Raw genomic sequence first — 22,195 nt, 5'->3', positions numbered from 1 at the left:
TGCAATTATCCTTTAGGTGGAACTAAGGGGTCCTAATGCCTTAGTTCTTTTGTCTGCTGCTGATGTGACATCATTATTAGGGCAATCTCTTTTAAAACTGAATGTGAAAATGAATGAATCTGAATTTCCTAATATGAATTTTAAGCCTGACTGATGGTAATATTTTTCCTTTTTTTTTTTTTAAACAGCCCCCGACCCCCACCTGTCTTTACCTTTAAAACTTCCTACAACTTGGGTACATCTAAATGCAAACAGTCTGTTGCTCCATAAAATTAATAAGCTAAGTCTTCACATTTTTCTTTCATTCTGAAATAATGCTTATCACAGAAAAAAATACTATTTCACAAGGCGACACTAGTTTGTTTCCTTGATATTTTCTTTTAAGAGACATTCAAGTAAATGTTATACATGAATAGACATGGTAATAAGCTAGAAATTGGTAGCACTTATACGTTCAAATTAACTACATGAATTAATCATGCCTATGTACAAGATAAACTCAACAAAGTTTACAATCTTATAAACTCTTTACCTTGGGTAAATAATATAACAACAAACAGCATTATTGCTAACTAGGTAATACACAGATTTAAAAACAAAATTAGCCAGCATTTTCTTAACTAACTCTAATTAACAGTTACTACAGTCTTTTTATAGAAAAATAACTTAGATCTAAGTGTGAATGTATTTTACCAAAACAAAAAGGTCATGCATTTGGATACAAACAACGGATATATAAACTGAGACTTTCATAAGCTATCTTGTTCAGTTAATGTTATTACATAGCCAACATGAGAACTGAATGCCTAAAAGAATGTATTATTGTGATATTACAAAGACTTTTGAGATGGGTATGTGGAAGGCTCAGGAGGTACTTAAGAGAAAGAATCTTCAGTTAAGTTTAATTTATTTGGGTCTATTTTCCAAACCAATGTGAGTTACTGTCATGGATAAAGGGGTAGAGCAATCCTAGATGGTAGAACTGAAATAAAACAATCGGATAGAAATAACAACAAAAGAAATGACAATTTGAGAAAATCTGGGAATCTACTTTTTTCATAGATACCAATCAAATTTACTTAAAAGAAACAAACAGGCCCAAACAAGTATATTTTTCCACTCATCAGTATAATGAAATAAGCTTATTCTTTTGGGGCATATCTCAAAGTAATAAAAATTCAATGTAATGAAAGTTATCCCTATCACTGATGCTTACCATAGTCATGCATGTTAAAAAAGAAAACTTGAAATAAAAAATGTTTCTCTTAACATGTTTTATAGTACATATTTACTTATACCAGATTAGAATATAAAGTATAATAGTCATTTGTTAATAACTACACTTCATTAAAAGTGTGACTAAAAACCAATGTTTTAGCTGCAGAACATCTTAGAACAGCTTAAATACTTCAAAAATATGAAGGGATAACAACCTAATTATATAAAATAAGTCAGGTGAGTTGATAATTAATTTAACTAATAAACAACTCAGAACTAAGCTTCAGAAATGCTTGATGAGGCAAGTAAGACTGACAGACTTACTCTGAAGCTGAGGCTGCTGGAAGGAAAGGGGCTGTCCGAACACAAATGGACTGTGGACTAGGGAAGAGGGAGGTTTTGCAGCTTGATCAAAGATGGAAGGAGCTGGGAGATTGGGCCGTGACTGAATGGAATTCAATATGGCACTCAGTTGGTCACCTGCAGGGGGCAAAACAGTCAAAACTACAACTTGTTATCCATTAACATCCAAAATGGCAAATAAATGGTGCTTTACGACATGTAGATAAATTAAACACTAAATAAAACTGTGCCAATTGAAAAAAGTATGGAAATTGGTGATAATTATCCTCAAATTGGGGATCACTTTTGCATGCTATTTATTTATTTATTTTTTTAAACCGAAGCATTCCACAAATCCTAAATAGCAACCCACCTACAAAAAAAGAAATCCACTTAAATTCATATGTAATATTTTCCATGATTTATGGGAAAATGAAGAATCTATGAATCTATAAGAAGTTGCTTTGACATTAAACGTACATAAAATATCTAAGTACTGTAAATGATGTCTTTTCCATGGTGCCCAATAATGACTAACACCACCCTGCCTCATCTGTAATACATTTCATGCCAAAAATAAGCACAGTATGATAAGACTTTTTTTTTTTTTAAAGATGTAGGACTGAAGGGATAGAATATATCATTAACTCAGCAATATAACATAATTTTAAATCTATAAATCAATATTTTAAGTTGTTACTTAAAATTTTATTTTTTTTTTTACAGCGAGACCTTATTTGTGAGAGGAAGTGTATTAAATAGTTTAGATGATGAAGAGGAGAGAAAAAGCCCTATATTCAGGCTAGTTGATGTGAATTGCAAAACCATCTTTCCAGTCATTTTCCAAATATAAATGTTTTATAAATGAAAATTTCAAATGAAGCAGCAAGAAGTAACAGATTTATGGAAAGAACCATGTACATAAGCTATACATTTTTATTTTTTTAATAAATAAATGTTACTGATTACAGAAAGGATTGTAAAGTATTATAAAGAATTTTGTACAATACTAACATAAACACTTTTGCAAACAATTCCTTGATCTCAGTATAGATAGCTAAAGAAAATGAGAGGTTCTGTTAAAAAATATTTAATTAAATTTAAGTTTTCTTAATGCTTCTTTATTCCATTTGAATATTTAAAAAGCCTACTAAATGCATGCCATTTTTGAACAATATTCACAAAATCACATCTTTTTAAAAAAAGTACTTTAATTTCTAGTTAATAACAAATGTTCTCAGCAACATCTATCTCTTAAAAATTGTTATGATGTTTTAATCATATTTTGAAAACTGACAAATTATAATTTGAAGACTGATTTATTATGATAGCCATAGTATAATTACTGAGACATTTTATTTTTTGTTTTTTCAAAGAATAAACTTTTAAAAAATTCTTATTTGTTATACATGACAGTAGAATATATTTTGACATGTTATATATTTATGGATTGACCGAGACATTTTAAAGGCTGAAAACATAAATATGAATTAAACTCGGCTTTAAAACAATTATAGAAGTATAGTACAATAAGTAAAAACTAAGACTTTAATTTAAGAATTGATAATAGTAGAAATGCACATGAAAACACCACCAACCATTTACCCTACTATGAAGATCTTCCTTAAGTTAACAGAAAGCAGAGCTACTGAAGGTAAGCAAGCAGACAGTAACCAAGCCTACTGGACAGAATGAAACAAGAGTCAAAAATAAATATTATAGCTGGGTGGCTGAGGCAGGAGGATCACAAGTTCAAAGCCAGCCTCAGCAAAAGTGAGGCACTAATAAGCAACTCAGTGAGATCCTGTCTCTAAATAAAACACAAAATAGGGCTGGGAATGTGGCTCAGTGGTCAAGTGCCCTTGAGTTCAATCCCTGGTACCTGGCCCCCAACCCCCCAAAATAGAAATCTTGTGGCTAAGTTTTCTTCCTAAAAATACTTTGTAGAAAATAATTGATACCCAATAGAAAGTTGTTTTATTTTACATTAATTATCTCTTATACCTTGATATAATTCTGCATTTCTTATCTCATTTTTTCAATTGCTTTGAGAATCAAGTATGATCACACCATATTTATTTCTTGAAATCAAGTCCTGCAAATTACTTTAAATAAACTTTTAAATTAAAATTATTTCTACATGGGCTATCTTCTCTTACCCATCTCCCAACTGTAAGTTATCTGCTGACAATATGGTAGATTTTGAAGGCCTTAGGAAAAAAACTAGAGACTGTCTGAATTTACCAAATTCAAAAGTAATTTTAGATAAATTTCAATTATAAATTGTTCCAAAATTGTTGTTTAAACTATGATGCTGGTCTCTTCAAGTAATGCATCCAAAACAGTTATATATATTTTACATGCAATGGTTTAGGGTTTTTGTTTTCATTTTATACCTTTCTTATTAAGCACGCCAAACTCAATCATTACATTTCATAAGTTTTTAACTTAATAAGACAAACATATCAGACATTCAAAACCACACATATCTAATAAGGCTCGTGATTATTACTTAAGGGTAACATTCTGACTTTAAATTTATCATTTAAGAAAGTTTTCTGTTGCTCGTTATCATTATTCTCCAATATAGGTGCATGAAAAAACAGTTATTTTACTAGATGTGGCGACACATAAGTTTTGGTTCATAAATTCAAAATATATGCCTTTAAAACAAATAAATAAGAACTCCCTTAAACTTGATCTGAAATTCATAAAAATAATATTATGAAAAAAAACACCTTTGTAAAAAATTTTTGAGTGTTAGTCTCCTAAGAGTAAATTCTATTTAAGAAAAATATAGGGTGCACAGGATAAAATAAATGGGTAAAAAGTAACAATACAAAGCCCTTTGAAATTAGATTAAATAAAAGACTCACTTTCAGACACCTACCTTTATTATTTCCAAGTCCATAATCAAATCCCTGGGCACTGCAACTTGCCCCTTTATTAAAACCTTGCATTGAGAAAGGGCTTGGAGGAGGAGTTTGAGAATTTTGATCCAGAAGAACTTGTTCTACAATAAAAGCCACAGCTATAACATTAGTTTCTTATGTGCAATGTCCTGTTCATACAACAAAGAGAGAAAATTCTAAGAAAGATTTTATGAAGATTCAATTTAAAAATAACTTCACATTTAGATTTGATAAGTCTAAATTTCTATCAGGTCTGCCTAACACTGGCAAAACACATAGTTAAATATTTGCTTTCATTTAGCAAATACACAGTAAAATTTAGAAATGAGATATATGCTCTTAAGGAGACAATTTACATTCATTGTGGTGGGAAACATCATTGAATGAATACTAATATTTCTGCATAGTGAAGTTTTATAATTTTAAACAATTTATACAAAGGCATTTCACAAAACAAAAGTGGACACCTTATAAACTAGAAATCAAAATCATTTTGTATAGAAGTACTCAAAAAAGTCTTCAAAATGTCTAAGAAGAATACAGTACTAAGAATAATTTTAATTGTAAAATATTTTAAATCATGAATGTGAAAATTATAATTTTTAACTTATTTTTACTTATTATAAAAAGATATATCCCTAAGTGAAAGAAGGAGCAAGAAGGCTACAAAATTAATCTAATATAACATCCTGAAGTCAACAAATGTGTCCTAATTCTTAATTTAAGAAAGAAATGGCAAATATTTCATTTAGTTTACAAATGGTAAAATGCAATCTATACAACAGTTCAGTCAATTTCCTATAAATAATCAAGTGGCTCTAAGATGCTGAAATAATACAAAAAATATCTAAAATGTTAAAAAGCCATATTAATGACAGCTAAAAAAGGGCAAAATAAAATCTGTGAAACAAAAGGTAATAGGAGAAAAAGAAATTTATCTCACTGGCAATATTTTTCAGTATAACACATTTCAGCAGTGGAATTCTTTCTTTCTTTCTTTCTTTCTTTCTTTTTTTTGGTGTGTGTGTGTGTGTGTGTGTGTTTACATGTGCGTGTATGTTTCCTGAAAAACACCCAGAAACAGTAATCTAATTTTTCTCCACCTCTAAACCTTAGTTTAGTGTAACTTAGTGTAATGCTCTAGCACCCACAGTGAAGTCTGCTTTTATCACAGCAATATATTTGCTTACAAGCTTTATCTATTGATATTGAAGGTTAATAAAGAATTTTTACAAAGAGAAATGCTTTTGTTTTACTCTCATTTCTTCATAAAAATAAGGATGGTGCCCAATCCTCTCCCTTCTGTATTAAACCCAGTTACATATTAATACCAATGAGTAGACTATCTGGAATCCATATCAACTAATTCTAGTGTTTTTTTTTTTTTAAGTTGCTAACATCGTATTACATCTTATCAACCATGTTTGGTACTAAAATATTAAGACTTACATTATGACCAAGTACAAGTGTGCGTATTTATCTATTTAGATATATACCAAAAGAGTAAAGGATGATTCATTGATAACACACAATACTTTCTCTTAGAGTGCAATATGTACCTCACCAGAAATGATATTGAATTTAAGCATTTTATCTTAGAAGAATCTTCTACCATCTAAGTTTATGAGAACCAATTTCCCATGTTAAACTTGTTACTTATCATGAAGGGCATTTTACATTTTAACAATAAACTATAGGCATACAATTTCCTACTTTATGTGTTATTTTATTATTTAGTCTTCATATCAAGTTTATGAGATCATGACTTAGGAGGTTATTCTATAAATGAGAAAACTAAGGTACAGAGATACTGGGTTAGACAACTAAAAAGTTGAGCTAGAATCAGTACCTCGGCAGATCAGTTTCAGAGTCCCTCTTACACATTGTGCTATATTAGCAGTTAAAACATTTACAACCACATCATCTTTGATTAAAAAGTGTTTATTTGGTAAAAATAAGAGAAAAAATTAGGTTTTCAAATGATGTTCAATGTGTGGTGTGGTATAATGAGTGTAGAACTTAAAATACGAATGATGATTCTGGGTCAAGGTTTATATCTGTCATGTAACCAGCTGTATAATCAGTAATTTTTTTTCCAAAATATTTTTATTAGTTATTTATTTATAGTTTGTATGTGGTGCTGAGAATCGAACCCAGGGCCTCACATATCCTAGGCAAGTGCTCTATCACTGAGCCCCAGCCCCAGCCCCAGCCCCAAATCATAGTAATTTTAAAATCTGTGAGCTTTGCTTTCCTTATCTATAAATTGAAGATTATATTACCTACCTCAAAGGCTCATTGTAATGGAAAAAAGGGAGATTATATATATGTACTCTATCATTCATGCAAATGTCAAAACTTTTTTGAATCTATTTATATTCATGGCCACATTACCTCCTGGATAATGAGTATTATGAATATGGGGTGTTTCTTATATATTTATTTTAATATTGTAACTATTATTTTTATAATTCAACCTACACCTATGAACTTTGTAAGCAACTAGTTAGTATCAAGACTGTTTAAAAACTAGGAATAAAAGATAAAAACCTTGTGCCTGTCCACAAGGGACTCACAATCTGGGCATGAGAAAATAAAAATTAACTTCATTATGATATCATCAATTGTGTTCTAGGGGTAAATACAGTTGTTGAGGAACTTAGAAGGAATTCTTAACACTGTAAGGATCAGTTAAAGCTTCTTATGGGTAAAGACACTAGGTGAATTGTGAAGAATTAATTTTTGCCACCAGGAGAATAAAGAGAGAGACAAAAAGGAAAATCTTACTGAGACCACTATCGAAAAAATAAAGCTGAAAGTCGAAATTCTAGCAGTGAAATAGGAAACTCCTATGCATTTATTCAATGCTCCACTCCTGAAATAAATTCAATCAAATGAAGTTACCTGGGAGAAGTACTGTGACTGGTGGTTTGAAAACTGCACTTCTAGTTTATAGTAAAAAGGATAAAATGTCCAGACATGGACTTACACACAAAAAACGAGGCATACAAATTCATATTAAATAAAATAAAAGCACATATTTATAAAGATGGATTCATATATTTCCAATTTTCCTTTTTCATGGATAATCATTTAGTAATGTACTTAACAAATTTAATAACTACAATATTTTTAAGCCTCTAGTTTTGCTTTTACTTAAAAAATAAACACAAAAGCCTCTTTAAGACAAAGAAATGCAATAAACATTAAACATATGTATTTCAAAGGGTAATCAAAATAATCACAAATTTAAGCCAACTTGCCATCTTCATGCCGGAGGTACTGGTTTCCGCCTCTGTCTCTAGCTAAGGACCATGCCTCTCCTTCATCACTCTCACAGAACTCTACCATGCTGTTCTTATCCAGCTGCACCCATGTACCTTCAGAATTGGTTACCTGGTACATAACAAAAAGCATGATTGATTGGCTTGATTCTTTCAGATAACTCAGGCTGAAAACCAGTAAAAAGCTTAAGTGTTCCAAAACATTTCTACCATGAAATTAGTTTCTGAAATTAAGACCACAGCCTGAGGTAAGAGAGAAATCAATAAAAAGTTCTTTAAATGACTATTTATCGAAGGCTTTGGTTAAAATAATATTTTCTAAAGACAAAGATAAATGCCTAAATAATTATTACCCAGAACATGTGACTTTTAACATCTAAAATGTCCCAACACAGTATACTTGCTATTATTTAGGTTGATAGTACCATAGTACAAGTTGAAAATGACCCTGATACTGAGAAATAGCATGACACACTACATCTTCAAGCTTATTGGCTCAGGCAAATGCCACAGTGGACTAAAAAATAATTTTATTTGCTCAGGACTTCAGTGAGACCTATGAATGGGAACAAAGAAATGAATCCTTTTGTATATGATCACCTCTCCATGCTGATTCACATAAAATATTGTAAGTGCTTATAATCTATAACAGTACATACAGTACATATGCAATAATAAGAAGATATATGCAAATATCACATTTATATAAGCAATACAAATCATGTATTATAAATGTTATTTTCATAAAATAATTATGAGAATTATTAGAAAAGAAGCAAAGAAAAATTATGTTAGTATTTCTAATACAAGTAAAGTCAAGAACATTAACAGTCAAAAACCCAGAATGAAAATGGAAACCATTGGGAAAAAGAGATGCTTGGTTTGTATTACATTGAAAATGAATATCTTAGAAGTCATGAAGCTACAAGAATCCATACCTCTCCCACTGCTTTGACTTTGTTTCCCAGAACTAACATTCCAATTGGGATACCTCTAAGGTTAGGGCAGCTTCTGATGTTGTGACCTGAAGGTCCCGTCTTCACTACCTTGTACATGCCTGGCCCTCCTCGCAAGAACGGCATATCTTGTTCTTGCATTGTTGCTTCCTGCGGGCAGCAGGTGTTCATGTCTTTGAAAAAGTCATCAGTATTAGTTTTAGGTTCCTGAAAAGTTGAATAAGAAAAAAAAGTGAACAAAATACAATCTATTATCATTTTGAAATCCTCATAATCCTTACTTTCATAGCAAACCTACAATCCCACCAATTAAGAAAGAGAATATCTAGAGGTAAATGAAGTATTAGTCAATACCACTATTAAAGAATCTTTCAATAAATTTCAAAAGAAAAAAATATGGGAGAACAACTGAACCTTTGGCTTTTCCCACCACATTTGAGAAATACAGTACTGTAGTTCTTAATTTTCCGCTTATCTTTTATATGCAACATTTAAAAGGAGTAGTCAAAATAATTTATTATGCAAACCACACTGAAGAGCTTTAAATTCTTATTACAATGCTATATGTTGTTTGGTTGGGCAAAAAAGTCTAAATATTCATTTCTTCCCACTTTGTAATAATTATTTATAAATTGAGAAAATGATATGAAGACTCTGGAGTCATCTAATAAACAGTGATAACAATAATAAAAATATATACAAAATATAATAGCCACATTTTAGTATTTTCTAGTTAAAAATGAAATAAGTTTAGGATTTTAGCAACTTACATTTTCTTAATGTAACTATATATGAAAATGTCTTTTTAGATTTGTTAGATCATTACTATGAAGTGCTATATTAATGCTAGTAAGAGGAAACAATTATATTTTGTGGAAAGATTAGCATTATGGATGCATTCTAAGTAAATAAAAGGAATTTGAATCATGTTTATGAAAAGAGTCAATTCTAAGATCAAAGAACCAAACTTGTTCTATATTTTCTGTTGAATCTGAATGTTGTGATGAATTGTTTCCCTGTAACATAATAAACAGAAATATTAACCTTGATATTTCCTCTTCTTCTCATCTAAATGTAAATAAAAATGCCCCACTAGAATTTCTTCCCTTGCCATTACTCCTTTGAAACTGCACTCTTAAATACACTAAAATGGATTCTAAGAATTATAGTCAAATAGGGTAAAAGATAAACATAATGGGATGCTCATAAAAAATAGTTTAAAAATTAATATTTAATAATCTTATGAACAATATTTTTAAATGAACACTATACAAGTAAGATTTTACTTAATAGTTCTATCCTTATAAGTAAGTCTCATAATAGCAAATGTGTGTATATATCGATATACATAGTAGAACATTAAAAATAAAATTCTGAGGCTAAATATATAGATTCAAGAATTCTTGTATACTCTCTTAGTTCAATATATGATTGGTCAGGAAAAATTTAAACCTACTATTAACTTTTACTAAATACTTTGTAAATCTCATTCTAATGACAAAAAAATTTACTTATATGAATACATACTATGGATAATTTATATATTACTATAATTATCATACTGTATGTATCAATATGCTTTAGTTACATATTGCCAAATTAATGGAAATGGGATTTTTAATTCCTTATAAAGCAGACCAGACTTGCAACTAAAAATAAGCTTAAAATGTACATTTTATATAGCCCTCCTTGTGTGAGTGTACACAACTATATTAATACAAGGAGAACACTCAAAATAAAATTGAAGTTTAAGATCTAAACCTTGAAATAGTGCTACTATATCCACAAGGTTTTTGGAAAACATTTAAAAATTTGTATTTATGAATGATCAGTTTTAGTGAAAAACAATGCAATTTCATAGGTAGAAGAGGCAAGTTTTCATCCTACTTAGAACTGATTTTTAAAAATTATATGACAACAAAAAAATGAAAGCAAATATGAATAAATTCAGCAAAAAAGTTTAATTGGTATTCAATGATATTCTTAGAGCATTTAATTACTTCCAATAGTAATTCCAACTTCTGGTCATTCAGGTTAACACAGGGAGATAAATGTTAGCAAAGCTAACAATAATAGTGAATTAGTCAATGAAAGGCAATATATAAGAACATTTATTATAATAGTCAATATTTTATCAAATACTTAATGAAGCTACTTAAAGAAATATAAAACAAAGCTAATCCATTTCTTTTCTATCAAACAGCATAAAAAAGAACTGACAGACATAAAATCATGTAACTGTGCCTGTCGCCTGTCCTTCTCCAACAATCCTAAAATCACATTTTATTCAATACAGAAATTTGAGATTCAGCACTGGGATATTAAACTGATGAATGTCAATACGAATTTTCCCCTTCCATTCCCTTCCAGTTCTTGGATGAATATTCAAAAGGGCAACATGAAAGGGTAGGCAGCAGAAAAATGGAAGCACCATAAGGTCATGGCACTACCAGCTAAATTAGTTAGTTCTATAAAAGTAAACTTGGAGGTAACTGTTGGTGAAGTCAGTCATGAAACTGTAAACATAGCAACTCTGAAGTCACATGGAAATGTCACTTTCACTAATAGTACATCTATTGATGAAAATAGAGGGAAAACTCAATTGTAGCCCTTCATGTAAATCTTTTTAATTTTTTGTTAGCAATTTTTATTAATCCTAAGCAAAACCTTCAAAGATACAATGAAAAATTTGTTGTACATGCTGAAATACCTGAATAATGTATGATTGTTCCTTACAGTTAACTCACCTGGGGAAAAAAAGGTTTGGAAGTCCATGAAAATACGTCCAAATCCCTGACTCCTTGGCTAGCATTAAAGATATTCTGAGCAACAAAGTTTAAGAAAGAAAAATATCAACAAAGAAAGGGAACAGAATATCATCTACAGAAGATGTGTCACAGTAAAACATTTTTCTGTACTCTAGCATAAATACTGAAATATAATTTTTCTAAAGGGAAACTGAAGCCACCTGAGTAAACCACACACCAAGGAAATTCTGAAAAATAAGTTTTTGTCAAAAAGCTCTCCATGGATATAGTGTGTCATGCCATTTACTAAAATTAAGAGTTAGACATTCTTTATAAAGTTTGAGACAGTCAATGCAAGAAGACAACCCTAACACTCCTTAAGTGAGGATATTATTATGAATAATAACGAGGGCATATAGTGTTATGTGAAGTAATCATCACGTTTTGGGGTTTTTTTATTTTATTTTTTTTGGTACTGAATTGAACTCAGAGGCACTTTACCACTGAGCACATCCCCAGTCCTTATTATTTTTTGAAACAGCATCTCACTAAGTTGCTGAGGCTGGCTTGAACTTGTGATCCTCCTGCCTCAGTTTCCTGAGTTGCTGGATTACAAGTGTGTACCACCACACCGGTTTATTACTTTTTAAAGTACAAAAAAAGAAAAAGTAAAACCAAACAAAAAAACCTAAGTAATTTTTCAATTTTTTCCCTTCTATGAATTAAAAAAAATGATTTGGAAATGTTTTTGAAAGCTATTAGAAAAACTGTTATGAAAAGCATAAAGAAAGATATAACCTGAATCTTTTATCAAAATACAGATCTACTTTTCTCCATCTCGAAAGCACTCATTATATCTCTATGTTAAAGTCCAAAAATATTTTGTTAAAGAACAAACAATTCACTGTAACACAATTTCAGAAAAATAAGTATTTTCACAATGACTATTCAAATGATACGCATTTTACATAGATATAGTATACTATCGATCTATATTTACCTGATCTGAAACTAAAATCTGTTTAGCAAGTAGCCACTTAACAATTTTATGCTTATGTAATTACTGTGATAAATGGTTATTCTGGACCCAAAAATGGACGTTAAAAATACTATCATCATCTAAGTCTTCAATGCAAAATAAACACCACAAATCTCAATTGATTCTAACTCATTTTAGACAATGAGAATGTATTTATTATTCTCTAGTTCTTTATTTTCCTCATGTATACACGTGTATGGACAGACAGAGATATATAATCATGTAAATACATATATACTAAATAAGAAATATACAACATCTGAAACAGAAAAAGAAGGACTTCTAGTAATATACCTACAAATAAATGTAAAACAAAGCTAACACCAATACCATACCCAATCTCCCAATTTAAAATTAGATAGCAAATAAAATCCTTTCTCTTTAGGTAAAGTGGAAATTCTGCAAAGCACACTAAAGTACTATTTTCCAGAGAAGAATAATGTCCTTGTTGGTTCATCCATGTACATAAGAATTTGTAGGGCATTTGCTCAATGGTTTTTAGCCTATACAGAGAATAGTGGTGCAGACCTTTTGATGTAAAATATCAATAAAGAAAGGGAACAGAATATCATCTTCAGAAGATGTATCACCATAACAACATTTTTCTTTACTCTAACATCAATACTGAAATAATTATTCTAAAGGGAAACTAAAGCCACCTGAGTAAACTATAAAACAATATCGAGATTTTTTTAGCATTTTTAACTTAAAGCATAAGTTATTCTATTATTAAAAGCAACATGAAAAGCAATTGTTAGAAACAATGCACATGAATTTAGCAATAAAGAAACACTTTTGTTTTTTTTTAAATACTTATACTTGTCTTTCTTTCTTTTTCTTTTTCTTTTTGGTACCAGAGATTGAACCCGGGGATGCTTAACCACTGAGCAACATCCTCAGTCATATTTTATATTATATTAGAGACAAGGTCTCACTAAGTTCCCAAGGCTGGCTTTGAACTTGCGATCCTCCTGGTTAGACTTGAAGCCTCTGAGTTTACAGTCACATGCCACCGTGCCCAATCTGTCTTTAATTTCAATGTGCAAATTTAACCATTTTCTGAGTCAATTAATGTACAATGATATTTGAAAGTGATATAACTAACACTGGTACTAAATTACTAATATAATCAATTTTATGTTAGTAATATGTGAATCCAAATTTGATACTTTTTTGATTTAGTGTCTAAAGTTGTACAAAATTCTTAATTCAAACTAGATTATCTTATAATCATATTAAATTGCATTTATTAAGTACCAAAAATTTGCCAAGCAGAGAGCTGGAGTTTAAAAGTAAAATACGTAAATAGCTTTCTTTTGAAAATTTAGGAGTGTTTTAGTCTAATTATATGAACATTCATGCAAATATTAATCTCTCCAAAAATCTTAATTTCTCAGTATTAAACTGTATGAATTAGATTTCAAGTTGCATAATTCCATACATCAATATGGACCACATATACATATCCACAATAATTAAAGTAATTTTATTCTCAAATTCTATTTCAAAGGTAGAAAAGCTCTGTCAAGAAAATTAGAAAAGGAAAGCATACTAGAAACCTAAGTAAACTAACAATACCAGATTGTAACTCCAAGCTGGTAGTTTTTTAAGGCACAGAAGACAGCAAACAAGAGAATAATTATCACAGTGAAAATACATGATCAAACATGCCAAATAAAATTTTTTCATTCTGCTAGATAAACACAGAGTTAAAGAGCTTCCAATTTTAAAGAAAAAGAGATAAAATAACTCAGGAAAATTAAGCATAACATGTATATATAAACTATTACAGTATTATCTAAGTATCTCAACCTTATTTTTTTTTTGGGGGGGGGGAGGTGGGGGGATTGAACCTAGAGACGGATTGAACCCAGGGACACTTAAACACTGAGCCACATCCCCAACATTTCATTATATTTTATTTAGAGACAAGGTCTCATTACATTGCTTAGAGCCTTGGTAAGTTACTGGGGCAGGTTTTGAACTCATGATCCTTCTGCCTCAGCCTCTCAAACCACTGGGATTACAGGCATGTGCCACCACACCTGGCCTCATTCTGTTTAAGAAACTTAATAATTAAAGAATGAAATGAAGCAGTTTATAACCATCTAAGGATAGCACATTTATAATGCTATATGAAATGAAGACAATATTATTAATATTTAAAAAGTTTATGTATACACAAGTGCACAAACCTATTAACAACTCAAAACCAGGAAATATGCAGCATGTTAAAGCCATACTATCGGTACTATTAGGTATTTCAAAAGAATGAAATTGAATTAAAGATAAATGTTTGCCACTTTTACTAATTCTTGGTGATTCTATAATTCAGACCCAAAATGATACTTGCCCTTCATTTCTATTCCAAATCTTCAGTGGCCCGAATTTTAGATATCAGCTTTCTTTTCTTTCTCTCTCCCTCTTCTTCTCTCTTTCTTTCATGCCTGGGATTGAACTGAGAGGCACTTAACCACTCAGCCACATGAACAGCCCTGTTTTAAATTTTGAAACAGTGTCTTGCTAAGTTTCTTAGAACCTCATGAATTTGATGAGGCTGAGGCTAACTTTGAACTTGTGATCCTCCTGCCTTAGTCTCCAGAGCCACTGGGATTACAGGCATTTACCACCATGCCCAGCTCAACATACTTTCTGCATGTGAATACTCCTGAGTCTAAATAGGAAGTGACTTATATAAATACATGGAGATGTTCAGAGACCCAAGTTGCTTCTTCAAGAACCTAACATTTCTATGTACACATATGAAAATACCACAGTGAATCTCACCATCATGGACATCCACCAGCCACTAATTTAAAAATAACTATAAATAGCAGAAAGATCAGTAGAATATAGGGAAGGGAATGGGGGAAAGAGGAGAGAATAGCAAAATAAAGAAAGTAGCAAGGACTAAATTAGAACAAATTATATTCCTATATTCCATGTTTTTATCATATGTCAAAATGAATCCTAATGTTATGTATAACTAAAAAGAATTAATAAGAATAAACAAATTAAAAAAAAGATAACAACATTTAAAATAGAATCAAATAAAATTCCTAAATAAATGAGAACACGACTCCTACTAATATGTAATACCCTCTACGATATACCGACTATTACATACATATTTAGGCAAGATAAAAAAAGAATTCAGATAATATAGAAATTATAAACAAATCTTACAACACTTCTAAAGATAGATCCCCAGCTTTCCTTGATCTGAACTTTCTTTTCTACTCAATTACCCTCACAATGTTTAAAGATTTCAGTTTTAACAAAGTACCTAAAGTTTTAAATCTCTGGTATCTCCAATCACAGAAGTAAATATGCTTTCCAAAAAATTAAGCTCTTGGTTTTAGGTAGTCAAATGTTTACCATGTCATGTGGATAAATGGTTCTCTTTTTTAACTCATATTTTCCAAGAGGTATGAAACTTTCTACTAGCTCATATTTTGTAGCTTTCAAATTATAAGAATTTTAATTTAAAAAAATCAACATTCCCCAGATATGCTTTCTCAGATGGACTCATTTACCTTCAATAAATCTCTGGGTATCCATCTTCATTCATTCATTAAAATTATAAGTATTCATATTATTTAATTTGGCAGTTCTAGACAAAATAATGATCTTTATAGCTACATAGCTATTTACCTTATCCTTTTAAAGCTATACTTATACTTATCTCTTTATAAGGCATATTAAAATAAAACTATGAGCTTTGAATAAAATCAACTGGGTTCCAATACCAGTTCTATTCTTTTCAACTTGGGATCTTAGATGACTAATTATCTTTTCTCATTGGAAAAATGAGAATAATACCCTAAACATCACAGGGACACAGTGAGAATTAAATGAGACAATCAAGGTGAGGAGCATGTGTTAGGAATTACTTTAAGCAGCAAGATCACACCCTGAATGAAAAGAACTCAAACTAGATATAAACAGATGTTGAAAAGATTCCATCAGTAAATATTTAACACTTTGGGAAAAAACAAACAAACACTTGACGAAGAAGGAATCTTTCATTAGCTCTTATTCTGAAGGAGGTTAAAAATGGAAATAAAAGGTACATGAATACAAATGGGCTGAAGGTGAGAAAAACAAACTAAATATAATGAGTAGCTGGAGAAAGAATTAAGCCTCTTCTACTTCTACAGACTTAGTGCTAGCTGGAAAGGGAGAGGGAAACTCAATTTCCCGATCATTTATCTGGTTTCCACCTCCAATCCTTTGCTTCATCCATATCAATTATTCATCAGTTCCCAAACATATCATGTCTTTTTAATTTTGAACATTTGAGTCTCTGTCTAGACATTTCTTCATTTTTTCCTGGCAGCTTTTCTTCAAGTCTACCTCAAATGTTACCTTCTGAGTTAAGCTATTCTACAACTTACCACAAGATGACTTAATTATTTGAATACAAGATACCTACTATATTATGTAGTAAGTACCCCCAAAGCAAGAACTGCACCAATTAAAGACTATAGTATTTCGGGAATTCCAGAGGAGAAAAATCAACTAGAACAATATAAAAAAAATAAGCCAAAGCATTCTAAATGAATAAAATAACAAAACAAAGACTTTAAGACTCAAAATTGAAAAGTGTGTTTTTTTGTCCTAAAAAGAACAAAACATTCCAACATATAATTAATGCCCCACAAAGGATTTATATTTTTATCTAATTAACTCTATTCTTCCCACTGACTCAAAAAAATGTTTTGAAAATACAGTCATAATTTAAATGTTTAATGTTATTTAATCTCTAAACGAGAACATTACTAAGTGCTAAAACAGTGAAAAGTCTCACTTGAACTAAAGTAGGACTCTAATAATTCTAAGTGAAGTAATGGTGTTTAAATAGGACTACTATTAGGCAAGCCAAAATTTAGCTAAAGTATGTATCCTCAATGGACACAAAAGTTCTAAAATACAATAAAATAATATAACAAAATAAGTATAAAACTTAATCTAAATTGGTTATTTATGGTAACTTTGTTTTTTAAATACTTCATTAAATATTCAGTTACTGTTCAGATTTCCAGTCCCTACCCCCATACTCCTCCTACAGTTTGCTTGAAATAGGATCCAAGCAAGGTATATGCATTGATGTGAATATAAAATTGTTTTAACTAGAAAATTTTGAAAAGCAAGTGTAAAATTGCTGAAGGCAATTTTTTAGTACTTTTGCATCCTTTTAAGTTAGTGGCATTATTCCTTGATTGTTTCTTGATATTTTTCTATTGTTAGAGAATTTTAATTATCAATGATGATCATAGGTGATTTACACACAAACGGACTGAAGTGAGAAGAGAGAACAGATGAAAAGTGTTTTTCCATCCATCAATGTATCAAGAGATACAAAGAAACAGTTAATAAAATGTAATTATTTAGCTATATTATTTCCTTGACTGGATGAGATGGAATCATTATTCCTTTTGTGCTCATGTCTAGCCCTGCAAACAAAATCTTGGAAAACTAAACCTGTTACTGCTTTTGTCAGGCCTCTCTGATTGGGTGGGCCTTCATCTAATGCCTTCACTGAATCAACTTTACAGTAGATCTGTTTGGGGATCTGTTATGCCAGTTAATCTTGCCACACTGTGTCCCCTCTGTCATCTTTGATCATTACCCAAAATTTAATCCTTAAGTTATCTACCTGTTCACTCACTTTATAGCAAAACTTCTCTGTGTCTCCTTGATTCAAAATCAATGACTCCCATCCCTCCCATGACTTTAAACTGTGTTCAAAGGGACTCTTCTTCCAACAGTAAATAATTTACTTTCATCTTTATTCTTGCAGTACACACTCGTGTGTCTTCATGTCTATGAAAGTGATCTTCCAACTGTCTAGCCTTTTATCTGTAGACTGAGGCAATTCCAGTGACTTTCACTTGCACCCCACTTCAGACAGCAACCTAATTGAACTTTCATCCATTAAATTTCTCAATCTATGAAATCAAAGACAAATCTACTTCATCATACAAACTGCCTATATCTTTCCAGCTTTTTAACTACAGTGTACCTATGACGTTTTTAAAGAATTTTATTAAGTCCTCCAAGTCCCTGGGACCCTCCATTTGTTCTTTCCCATACTAAATTAGGCTAAATTCCAATTCCACAGTTGGTTATCTTAATTGCTCTTTCATCAATCAGTTATTAGCAAGTCCTTAATTTTTAGTCACAGCATTCCAAAATATTCCAACCAATACTATAATCTGCTCTTTGAGGCCTACATTAATTCTGGACATTTAGGATTATGGGAGAGGGGAAGGGATGTCTGGATTGGGTCCATACAATGGTCTCACTGAACTCCTAGTGGCCTAATAATTCTTTACTTGTTTTTGATCAAATACCTCTACTATTTCTCTCTACTATTTCAAATCTTCACTGCATTTTTAATTCTCTAACTTCACTCATTCTTACCTGATGATTTTCCTTTCTTTATTTAAAAAAATTGTGTTCTCCCTCAATCTATCTCCTCCCTCCCTCCCAATTTGTCTATTACCATAAATATCCCATTTTCCTTTACAGAAATAAACTTTCCAAATGTGCCCTTAATTCTATCTCTTCCTTTTTTCACTATTCTAATCTATAACTGTATATTCTCCCTGTAATACTGGTGGTCTTTGTTTTAACTTTTAAGAATCTCAAAACAGGAACCTGAAAAATCTCAGCATTTTTAATATTCTTATTATTATCAGACACCCTGAGAATATTTACATTAAAACCCAACTTATGCAATTCCTCAACATACAAAAAAAAAAAGCTAGAAAATAAAAAAGGCACTTTGTCATTTTATTTTCTTTAATATTCTACATCTAGAACTTTTAAATATGTCAGTGAAACTCCTCATTCACATTCCAGTGAAAATCTTCAACAAGTTTATGGAGTATGGCTCACTCCATTTAGCTTCCTCTTTTATCTGATACTGTTCTTTTCTCCCTGACTTTAAGGGAGATGGTATACTACAAATTGTGATAGAATAGCCCAAAATAAATTCAAGGACTCTAGAATTTCAACACAGAACTTCTTGCTCTCCCCTTCTACCTTTGTTATTCTCTTGTTTTATGTATGTGGATATTTCCCTCTTTCAATGATATCTCCTCCTCAAATTAGCAAACAAAGGAACTAGGAAGAAAATATTGAAGTGGGATAGGTAAGAAAGATTATGTAATCTAGTAAAATGCTTTAGTAGGAAATAAGAAAATTTTCTTTTAAAAAAAACAAAACCCAAGTCCAAATTGGCCAAATTAAAAAAAAAAAAAAACTGTTATAGTTATCTCATTTAATATACCCTTTTCATAATCCTGAGGACTATCTGGTTATAATAATTGAAAATGGTTGGGGCTGGCATTGAGGCTCAGTGGTAGAATGCTTGCCTGGCATGAGGCACTGGGTTCAATTCTCAGCACCACATATAAAAAAAATAAAAAAATAAAAAAGGTCCATAATAACTAATAAAAATATTTTTAAAAACCAAGCAAAAAAAGAAAATGGTTTATAACTACTTAAAGCCAACTTTTTAGTCATAGATGATATAGAATTATTATTTACTTTCCAGAGTCATTCATCTTTTTTTTTGGGGGGGGGGGGCAGTGTTGGTGATTGAACCCAGGGCTCATTGCAAATGCAAGACAAGTACTCTACCAACTGAGCTATATCCCCAGCCTCAGAATCATTCATCTTTTCCAGAGAGTCAAAATTGTTTTCATTTTCACTGTAGATGCAAACCTAAGAAAAATCTAACACCTGATCTATTTGCTTAAAATTTAACTCATCAGCTTAACCTCAGTGAAGCAGTAGGCCAACACTCTAAACTTTCTTCATCAAATGGCTAATGTTTTTTTCTCCACTGTGCTGTTATTAAATATGTACAAATAACATAAAGTTCCAATATTTTCTTACACAAAGAAGCATCCTATAAAACCATTGCTTTGGAAAACATTATTATGGGCTATCAAGGAGAGAAACAAATACAATATATTGAATGGTTGATATAATAAGCTAACACTGATTTTGAAGAAATTCAACTGTTTAAATACTAAGGTGATGTTATAACCAATGGTTCTAACCAGAGGTTCAATGAATTTTCTCAGAGATGAGGATTTAGATTTGAATACCATTACAAGTGTATAAACCCATCTTATGTTAATGTAATAGTATTGTAAGCCAAAGAAGAAAAGATTCAAAGTTAAACATAATACAAAGAAATGACTGCAAAATGCCAACATAACATACACTTTACAAACATTTATACCTGTTTCTGAATGAACAGTTAATTCTAAATTCTTAAATTTTAGTTTGGAATTCATTCAAAATAGTAGTGTAAATAAGAAGGGGAAAAATGCATCCACTCTCATTCATTATCTCTCTGAAAGAAATTCAGTAAGCCTATTTTAAATTTACTACCTCCTGTTGGTGATGAATCAAAATAATCATTAAGGACCTTAACCTTGCCAAATTTTACTTTCATTAGACAAAAGCCCTAAAGAATTGAAGCACTTCTAAAGTCAAAGTTACTTAATTGTCGGTTACCTCAGAACTGAAAAGCCTTAATTAAAGAAAGCCTGTAATGAGGACAGACTGTACCTATGATGTTTTTTAAAAGCACTTTTTACTTACGTCAACTGGGACCAGAAGGCTCTTGCCAAGATGTTGATTAAATGAAAGGCACCAGGCTTCAGTGTAACCATTCATGTTAGGAACATACTTCTTTATTGTCTCATCATTCAGTCTCAGCCACACACCATCATCATTGTGGATCTAAGGGAAAGAAGCAACAGAAACAAGCCATGCCCTTCTGTCACTCCTATAGGGGTAGCAAGGACTGAAAGACTACAAAGTAGGCATAAAGTGGTAGAAACAGATTAGGCATTTAGTTTTCATAAAAGCTAAGTTTTAGAGATCCTCTAAGGAAAAAAACAGCAAGGAATGCCACAGTAGTATAATCCCTAGTGTGAGACTGAAAAAAACAATTTTGCTTAGGAGTAAAAAACTAAAGGAAATCACACTTAAAGATAAATAGCCTAAACAGTAAAATCAGATGTCTTCCCAAAGAACTAATTACTTGGTTGTATTACTAGAAAAATGTAATATGTACCAACCAAAGTTAAAGTAATACAAAGAATATGTTTAAAAAATATTTCAAAAATTAATGAAAAACAATTATACCCATTTTCAGTGAATACTTATATAGGTTCTGATTACTATGTCTAATTGAGTTCTTATTATGCTCAAAATATAATTTTAGCTATATTTTTATTGATAAAAGAAAAAAATTCAAATGTCTGAAACTCCATGGACACATCCTGCAAAACAATTTTCAAAAGATTCTCACACTGCTTAAAACACATTTTAACAGAAAACTTTGTAGCCTTACTACTCTGCAAACAATGCAAAAAAAAATCTGTCCAATATTTATTACTAAGAGTTTCTTTATGAATTACCTCATCAATGAAAGTGATAGTTCCATTGACTTTCACTATGCCTATCTGCTCACTCTGAAGGGAAGGGTGGCTCCGGATGCGGAGCCCAGCACTATCCTTGGCCACAAATTTTCGAACCTGAGAAAGGCAAACATATTTAATAAAACAGGAAAAACATAAAAGAGAGATTTCATACGGAGTAAGAGATAAAATTAAACAGATTTAAAAGTACTATAATTTTGAGAAATTTTTCAAAATTGCTTATAGCT

At 30.9% G+C, this 22,195-nt stretch overlaps 1 protein-coding gene across 13 annotated transcripts in view; it reads right to left on the bottom strand.

Annotated features, from left to right (window-relative positions):
• Mycbp2 (MYC binding protein 2) overlaps nt 1-22,195 on the bottom strand; it is a 272,081-nt gene that overhangs the window by 64,113 nt on the left and 185,773 nt on the right. For 6 of the 13 annotated variants that reach the window (XM_058580959.1, XM_058580960.1, XM_058580963.1 and 3 more), the window contains 7 exons: nt 21,948-22,064; nt 21,124-21,264; nt 11,460-11,534; nt 8,695-8,919; nt 7,736-7,868; nt 4,451-4,573; nt 1,543-1,722 (listed from right to left, as the gene is read on the bottom strand). In XM_058580959.1, the coding sequence (XP_058436942.1) occupies nt 1,543-1,722; nt 4,451-4,573; nt 7,736-7,868; nt 8,695-8,919; nt 11,460-11,534; nt 21,124-21,264; nt 21,948-22,064 (994 nt within the window). The remainder of the gene's footprint in view (nt 1-1,542; nt 1,723-4,450; nt 4,574-7,735; nt 7,869-8,694; nt 8,920-11,459; nt 11,535-21,123; nt 21,265-21,947; nt 22,065-22,195) is intronic. The other 7 variants (XM_046449465.2, XM_046449467.2, XM_046449470.2 and 4 more) reach the window with 5 other exon arrangements.

The sequence above is a fragment of the Marmota monax genome, unplaced genomic scaffold, assembly GCF_021218885.2.
Source record: "Marmota monax isolate L192 unplaced genomic scaffold, Marmota_monax_Labrador192_F-V1.1 WCK01_AAM20220418_F8-fsc00137, whole genome shotgun sequence".
NCBI classification, from domain to species: Eukaryota; Metazoa; Chordata; class Mammalia; order Rodentia; family Sciuridae; genus Marmota; species Marmota monax.
This window is presented reverse-complemented; position numbering and strand designations above follow the sequence as displayed.